General features: G+C 35.9%; 1 protein-coding gene across 1 annotated transcript in view; it reads left to right on the top strand.

Annotated features, from left to right (window-relative positions):
* The window catches only part of LOC133648214 (mitogen-activated protein kinase 13-like), a 28,646-nt gene that overhangs the window by 11,998 nt on the left and 7,534 nt on the right, over positions 1 to 9,114 (top strand). Inside the window, exons 2-5 of the mRNA XM_062044116.1 lie at positions 1,576 to 1,671; positions 2,842 to 2,956; positions 7,430 to 7,501; positions 8,902 to 8,981. Of these exons, the coding sequence (XP_061900100.1) occupies positions 1,576 to 1,671; positions 2,842 to 2,956; positions 7,430 to 7,501; positions 8,902 to 8,981 (363 nt within the window). The remainder of the gene's footprint in view (positions 1 to 1,575; positions 1,672 to 2,841; positions 2,957 to 7,429; positions 7,502 to 8,901; positions 8,982 to 9,114) is intronic.

Raw genomic sequence — 9,114 nt, 5'->3', positions numbered from 1 at the left:
TACATTAGCATACTTTTGTGATTTTTGTAATCATATAGTAATGTTGTAAAATATGTAATAATGTTATAAACTATATAATAATGATGTAAAATATGTTATAATGTTGTAAAATATGTAATAATGTTGTAAAATATGTTATAATGGTGTATATATATTTAGTTATATATTTATGAATATGTGTGTGTGTATATATATATATATATGTATATATATATATATATATATATATATATATATATATATATATATATATATATATATATATATATATAAATAAATAATAAATGGGTTATACTTGTATAGCGCTTTTCTACCTTCAAGGTACTCAAAGCGCTTTGACAGTATTTCCACATTCACCCATTCACACACACATTCACACACTGATGGCGGGAGCTGCCATGCAAGGCGCTAACCAGCAGCCATCAGGAGCAAGGGTGAAGTGTCTTGCCCAAAGACACAACGGACGTGACTAGAATGGTAGAAGGTGGGGATTGAACCCCAGTAACCAGCAACCCTCCGATTGCTGGCCCGGCCACTCTACTCACTTCGCCACGGCGTGTATATATATATATATATATATATATATATATATATATATATATATATATATATATATATATATATATATATATATATATATATATGCATATATACAGGATACTGTATATATATATATATATACAGTATATATATATACATATATACAGTGTATATATGTACTGTGTGTATATATATACATATATACAGTGTATATATATACACAGTATATATACAGTATATATACATATACAGTATATATATATATATACATATATACAGTATATATACACATATATACTGTATATATATATATACAGTATCCTGTATATATGCATATATATATATATATATATATATATATATATATATATATATATATATATATATATATATATATATATATATATATATATATATATATATATATATATACATGTGTGTGTATATATATATATATATATATATATATATATACATGTATACACAGAATATATACATATATACAGTATTTATTTAGTCAAAGTTCTTCGCTCTGAAGTGGGCACCGTAGAGCGTAGTGAAGTAGAACATAGACCGTAGAAAGTAGCATGTAGAACATAGAAAGTATAACGTAGAGAAGGATAACGTTGATAGTAGAACATAGAAAGTAGAACAGAACATAAAAAGTGGAACATAGAAAGTAAATGTAGAAAGCAGAATGTAAAACACAGAACATACAAAGTGAAAAGTAAAACATAGAGCATAGCAAGTAGCACATAGCACGTAGAACGTAGAGAAGAACGTTGAAAGTAGGACATCCTCGGGATCTGAGCCGAGGTTATCGTTGTGGCTTGTGCAGCCCTTTGAGACACTCATGATTTAGGGCTATATAAGTAAACATTGATTGATTGATTGATTGATTGATGATAAGTAGAATGTACTAGAAAGTACAACGTAGAGCGTAAAATGTAGTAAAGACAACTTAGAAAGTAGAAAGTGAAAAGTAAAACATGAAACGGACAATGTAGCAAGTAGAACGTTGCAAGTAGAACATAGAATGCTTGCAAATTTCATGTCCTTCACTCATCTTCTCTTCTGTTGCAGGACCTCAAACCAGGAAACTTGGCAGTAAACCAAGACTGTGAGCTGAAGGTTCGTACTTTGCAAACACAAACGCACTCTAAAGGATCTTTGAGTCTTCGTACTTGGCAGACACAAACACTCTGAAGGATCTTTGAATCTTCGTACTTGGCAAACAAACGCACTCTGAAGGATCTTTGAATCTTCGTACTTGACAAACACAAACACACTCTGAAGGATCTTTGAAGCTTCGTACTTGGCAAACACAAACACACTCTGAAGGATCTTTGACCAGAGTTTTTGCTGTAGGTTCTTAGAAACAATCCTGTAGAGAGGATCTTTGACTCTTATGTTGCAGTCGGTCTTTAAAAACAGAACTTTCCAGTCCTACAGAGCAGGTATTTGTAACCTTTTTTTTTTTTTACCTCGGGGCCCAACTTTTCCACTATAGCGAGGCCCTGGGACCAAGGCCCACTCAAATATTAAGCACTGAATTAGTAATCTTTCCCAATTTCCCTGTCCTACATAGGATCTTTGACTATTGTTTTTGCTGGAAGTTCCTAAAAACAGAATTTCCCTGTTCTAAGAGGATCTTTGACTCTTGTTTTTGCTAGACGTCTTTAAAAACATAACTTTCCTGTCTTATAGAGGATCTTTGACTATTATTTTTGCTAGAGGTCTTTAAAAACAACGTTCCTGTCTTATAGAGGATCTTTGACTATTGTTTTTGCTAGAGGTCTTTAAAAACATAACTTTCCTGCTCTATCGAGGATCTTTGACTATTTATTTTGCTGGAAGTCTTTAAAAAAAAAATTCCCTATCCTATAGAGGATCTTTGTTGATTGTTTTTGTTGGAAGTTCCTAAAAACAGAATTTCCCTGTCCTATAGTGGATCTTTGACTATTGTTTTTGCTGGAGGTCTTTAAAAACAGAATCTCCCCGTCCTATAGAGGATCTTTGACTATCGCTTTTTTGCTGGAGGTCTCTAAAAACAGAATCTCCTTGTCCTATAGAGGTCTCTAAAAACACAATCTACCTGTCCTATAGAGGATCTTTGACTACTGTTTTTGCTCGAGGTCTTTAAAAACAGAATTTCCCTAAATAGGTCGTTGACGATAACAAAGACGAACATTTCTAGTCAACAAAATGAACACTGATCCATCACTGCTTGTTTTTCTGCATGAATGTGCTTTGATCGTGGAATTTGTGTTCCATTGACTTTTATGCTGCCCTCCAACACAGATCCTGGACTTTGGGCTTGCTCGCAGTACTGATGCTGAGATGACCGGCTATGTGGTGACCCGTTGGTACCGGGCGCCCGAGGTCATTCTGAACTGGATGCACTACACACAGACTGGCAAGACAATCACAGCTATTAATCTCATTTGTGTGTATACATATATATATCCATCCATCCATCCATTTTCTACCGCTTGTCCCTTTTGGGGTCGCGGGGGGTGCTGTAGCCTATCTCAGCTGCACATGGGCGGAAGGCGGTCATACACCCTGGACAAGTCGCCATCTCATCACAGGACCAACACAGATAGACAGACAACATTCACACTCACATATATATACTGTATATATATATATTATATATATATACATATATATATATACACATACACACACACACACACACAGTATATATATGATACAAACCCCGTTTCCATTTGAGTTGGGAATTGTGTTAGATGTAAATATAAACGGAATACATCCCATCCATCCATCCATTTTCTAGCGCTTATTCCATTCGGGGTCGCGGGGGGCGCTGGAGCCTATCCTAGCTACAATCGGGCGGAAGGCAGGGTACATCCTGGACAAGTCGCCACCTCATCGCAGGGCCAACACAGATAGACAGACAACATTCACACACTAGGGCCAATTTAGTGTTGCCAATCAACCTATCCCAGGTGCATGTCTTTGGAGGTGGGATGAAGCCGAAGTACCCGGAGGGAACCCACACAGTCACGGGGAGAACATGCAAACTCCACACAGAAAGATCCCGAGCCTGGATTGAACCCTGCCACTGTGCTGCCTAAACGGAAGACAATGATTTGCAAATCATTTTCAACCCATATTTAGTTGAATATGCTACAAGACAACATATTTGATGTTCAAACTGATAAACATTTTTTTTTTTGCAAATAATCATTAACTTTAGAATTTGATGCCAGCAACACGTGACAAAGAAGTTGGGAAAGGTGGCAATAAATATGATAAAGTTGAGAAATGCTCATCAAACACTTATTTGGAACATCCCACAGGGAACAGGCAGATTGGGAACAGGTGGGTGCCATGATTGGGTATAAAAGTAGATTCCATGAAATGCTCAGTCATTCACAAACAAGGATGGGGAGAGGGTCACCACTTTGTCAACAAATGCGTGAGCAAATTGTTGAACAGTTTAAGAAAAACCTTTCTCAACCAGCTATTGCAAGGAATTTGGGGATTTCACCATCTACGGTCCGTAATATCATCAAAGGGTTCAGAGAATCTGGAGAACTCTCTGCACGTAAGCAGCTAAGCCCGTGACCTTCGATCCTCAGGCTGTACTGCATCAACGAGCGACATCAGTGTGTAAAGGATATCACCACATGGGCTCAGGAACACTTCAGAAACCCACTGTCAGTAACTACAGTTGGTCGCTACATCTGTAAGTGCAAGTTAAAACTCTCGTATGCAAGGCGAAAACCGTTTATCAACAGCACCCAGAAACGCAGTCGGCTTCGCTGGCCTAAGCTCATCTAAGATGGACTGATACAAAGTGGAAAAGTGTTCTGTGGTCTGACGAGTCCACATTTCAAATTGTTTTTGGAAACTGTGGATGTCGTGTCCTCCGGACCAAAGAGGAAAAGAACCATCCGGATTGTTATAAGCGCAAAGTTGAAAAGCCAGCATCTGTGATGGTATGGGGGTGTATTAGTGCCCAAGACATGGGTAACTTACACATCTGTGAAGGCGCCATTAATGCTGAAAGGTACATACAGGTTTTGTAGCAACATATGTTGCCATCCAAGCAACGTTACCATGGACGCCCCTGCTTATTTCAGCAAGACAATGCCAAGCCACGTGTTACATCAACGTGGCTTCATAGTAAAAGAGTGCGGGTACTAGACTGGCCTGCCTGTAGTCCAGACCTGTCTCCCATGAAAATGTGTGGCGCATTATGAAGCCTAAAATACCACAACTGAGACCCCCGGACTGTTGAACAACTTAAGCTGTACATCAAGCAAGAATGGGAAAGAATTCCACCTGAGAAGCTTAAAAAATGTGTCTCCTCAGTTCCCAAACGTTTACTGAGTGTTGTTAAAAGGAAAGGCCTTGTAACACAGTGGTGAACATGCCCTTTCCCAACTACTTAGGCACGTGTTGCAGCCATGAAATTCTAAGTTAATTATTATTTGCAAAAAAAAAAAAAGTTTATGAGTTTGAACATCAAATATGTTGTCTTTGTAGTGCATTCAATTGAATATGGGTTGAAAAGGATTTGCAAATCATTGTATTCCGTTTATATTTACATCTAACACAATTTCCCAACTCATATGGAAACGGGGTTTGTATGTATATATATATATAAAAAAAATAATTATTTTATCAATTATCGCTTTGCGCCAGTGTTTTGTTTTGTTTATATTTGCCGGATAAAATTTCCGTCCCCGTTTATTGCGATTTTATTGGTCGTAAATTTTGAATCGCCGAAAGTTTTATCAATGACAAATACTGCCTGAGTTTGCACTCGGACAACTTTACCGCGAGGTGCTGTCAAAAGAAAGACTTGATGGTAAACACTAAGATGAGTGTAAAGTCAACCTTTTTTAACTTCATCCTGTGCCATGTCTCCAGTAAATGACTTGTTTTAGTCATTGTGAGTCCATGGAAACTTCACTTTTACCTCCCGCTCGGTCAACATTGTTCGAGGAGGGAGACAGGCTAGCTGTTAGCTTCAAGCTAACCAGCACCCGACCAGACTCCTCCACCCCAAAAACATACTTTGCAGGTCAACAAATATGTGCCTTTTGAAGTGTTAATGTGCGAGGAGTGTTCAAAAGGAGTCTCTTGGAGAAGTGGCTGACAAGTTTGCAAGTGTCGCTCGTATCGATGACATCATCACCGACATTGTTTACTGAAGCAGAGGTGCTGACTGCGTTTTGATAAACTTTTTATCCATAGACTTGTCAGATTTAATTTTTTATTATCTATAGCAGGGGTGTCAAAAGTGTGCCTCGGAGGCCATTTGCAGTCCGCAGCTAATGTTTTAAAGGCCCACGGCACATTCTAAAAATACTATTCAAATAAACAAAAACATAACAAAAGTGGAATAAAAAAGCTTACAGGGGAAATGTAATTTAGAAAAAGTTGCAATATTGACTAATAAAGCAAAGCTGTTTTGTTTATTTTTAAACTGCCAATGCTCAAAACATAATATTGAATCAAAATCAATTATTTTATGAATTATTGACCCATCCAGGGCTCCGATTACTTCACACCAAATATTCCACTTTGAAAAATAATTTTTGTGGAAGATTTTGCATATGTTGTGTGTTTGCCATAAAAAAACATAGCTTTCTTTGACAAAAAGGGCAGAAAACAAAAAAACAACATAACAAAACCCCAACAACTTAGGATTGAGGGATAGATGTGAAGTTGATGTAGACTCTAGAGATTTAAGCGTTAACTAAATAATGTATGTATGCCCTGGCACACCAATATCATCATTTCATGACCAAAGCAAAAAAAACTACATTTTCCGCTTTTATACTGAAATAAATACACCTGCAACTTATTAACTACAAATATAGAAAAAACTACCGGCAGTGGTAAAGTTTAGATCCATGAAGGAAAGAAGAAAGTGAATAAATGTTTATAACTAAATACATTTACATATGCATAAATATGTTTTCTTTTGTATTATTTTTTAAATTAATTAAAGTTTATGACAACCTTTTTCCAAAACACAATATAGAATGTGAGATATAACAGGATAATGCATACATTTATCATTTGTTTTCAAAACACTTACAAAAAAGTGGGACCCCAAAAATTTACTGTGAACCCCATTTTTATGACTTGACCCCATTTTGAAAATTCCTAGCGCCAACACTGAATATGAATATGAATATATATATATAGTGTGTATACTGTGTATGTATGAGTTTATATCTATATACTGTGTGTATATACGTATGTGGATATATATATATTTTTTTATTATATATTTAAATGTGTGTGTGTATATGTACATATATGTGTGTGTGTATATGTATATATATATTTACACATTTATTTACATGTATACATATATATGCATGTATATATTCTTTAAATATATATTTAGATACATATGGGTGTGTGTATGTACACTTTTGTGCGTATATACGTGTGTATAATTATACATATAATGTATTATATAAAAATATACATTATATATATTTAATATATATGTATATACAGTATATGTATATATACCGTTTATATATTTATATATGTATTATATCTATATATATGTGTGTATATATTCACATATGTGTCTATATACAGTATATATACATATTTGTGTATAAATGTGTATTCATATGTATATATATATATATATATATATATTTATATATATATATATATTTATATTTATTTTTATGTATATTAAATAATACATCTCTATGTATATTAAATATCAAAATAGAAACATATATTTATTATATTTTATCTATTTTATATATACATATTGATGTTATAAATATCTTTAATATTTCAAATATAAATTGCAATTGTGTTGTCTCTGATCCAATGATGGAGCGCTGAGTGTTTTTGTGTGTGTCGTCTACTCTAGTGGACATCTGGTCTGTGGGCTGCATCATGGCTGAGATGATCAACGGGAAAACCCTTTTCAAAGGAAAAGATTGTATCTTTTATCTGCACCACGCCATGAAGACATCACACTCCAACTAGTCCACCGTCTGCCATTAGATCTTTGGCCGGCGTTTTAGTAGTGAGTGATGAAAAACAGCAGAGCACTCTTGTGTATATATAGGATCTTTGGCTTGCGTATTTGAAGTAGGTCCTTAAAAACAGGACTGCACTCTTGTCATATATATAGTATCTTTGTCTAGCATATTTATAATAGGTCCTTAAAAACAGCACCACACTCTTCTCATATATATAGGATCTTTGTCTAGAATATTTGAAGTAGGTCCCTAAAAACACCACGCTCTTGTCATATATATATAGGATCTTTGGCTAGTGTATTTGAAGTAGGGCTTTAAAAACAGCAGAGCACTCTTGTCATATACAGTATATAGGATCTTTGGCGAGTGTATTTGAAGTAGGTCCTTAAAAACAGCACTGCACTCTTGTCATATACAGTATATAGGATCTTTGCTTAGTGTATTTGATGTATGTCCTTAAAAAGAGCAGAGCACTTTAGTCATATATATATAGGATCTTTTGCTAGCATATTTGATGTAGGTCCTTAAAAACAGGATCTTTGACTCTTGTAAATAACAGAGCGCTCCTGTCATACGGAGGATCTTTGACTCTTGTAAACAACAGAGCGCTCCTGTCATACGGAGGATCTTTGACTCTTGTAAATAACATAGTGATCCTAACATACGGAAGATCTTTGACTCTTGTAAACAACAGAGCGCTCCTGTCATACGGAGGATCTTTGACTCATGTAAATAACATAGTGCTCCTGTCATACGGAGGATCTTTGACTCATTTAAACAACAGAGCGCTCCTGTCATACGGAGGATCTTTGACTCTTGTAAATAACATAGTGCTCCTGTCATACGGAAGATCTTTGACTCTTGTAAACAGAGCGCTCCTGTTATGCGAAGGATCTTTGACTCTTGTAAACGACAGAGTGCTCCTGTCATACGGAGGATCTTTGACTCTTGTAAATAACAGTGCTCCTGCCATACGGAGGATCTTTGACTCTTGTAAACAACAGAGCGCTCTTGTCATACGAAAGATCTTTGACTCTTGTAAACAGAGCGCTCCTGTCATGCGAAGGATCTTTGACTCCTGTAAACGACAAAGTGCTCCTGTCATACGGAGGATCTTTGACTCTTGTAAATAACATAGTGCTCCTGTCATACGGAGGATATTTGACTCTTGTAAACAACAGAGCGCTCCTGTCATACGGAGGATCTTTGACTCTTGTAAATAACATAGTGCTCCTGTCATACTGAGGATCTCTGACCAGTGTTTAAAGGTGTAGCGACTAACCGAGTCAGAATGTGTACGGTTTGATTAACTACTAGATTACCTTCCAGAAGTCTCCTTGACTGAGAACCTCTGCAGACATGGATCAGCTGACACAGATCATGAAAGTGACGGGAGTACCTGGACCAGAGTTCATCCAGAAACTGGACAGCCAGGAGGTACAAAGTGTTACATTTCCAAGTTAGTTACTGTGAATATTTCCTTTTTGTGGAGACCTCAATGAATGTTACGCATTTAAATTAATATCAATAACAAAACATGTCATTCTTTTTCTTATTTGGAATATTCAGC

The sequence above is a fragment of the Entelurus aequoreus genome, linkage group LG01 (genome assembly GCF_033978785.1).
Source record: "Entelurus aequoreus isolate RoL-2023_Sb linkage group LG01, RoL_Eaeq_v1.1, whole genome shotgun sequence".
NCBI classification, from domain to species: Eukaryota; Metazoa; Chordata; class Actinopteri; order Syngnathiformes; family Syngnathidae; genus Entelurus; species Entelurus aequoreus.
Note: the sequence above shows the minus strand (reverse complement) of the source record. Positions and strands in the feature narration are given on the sequence as shown.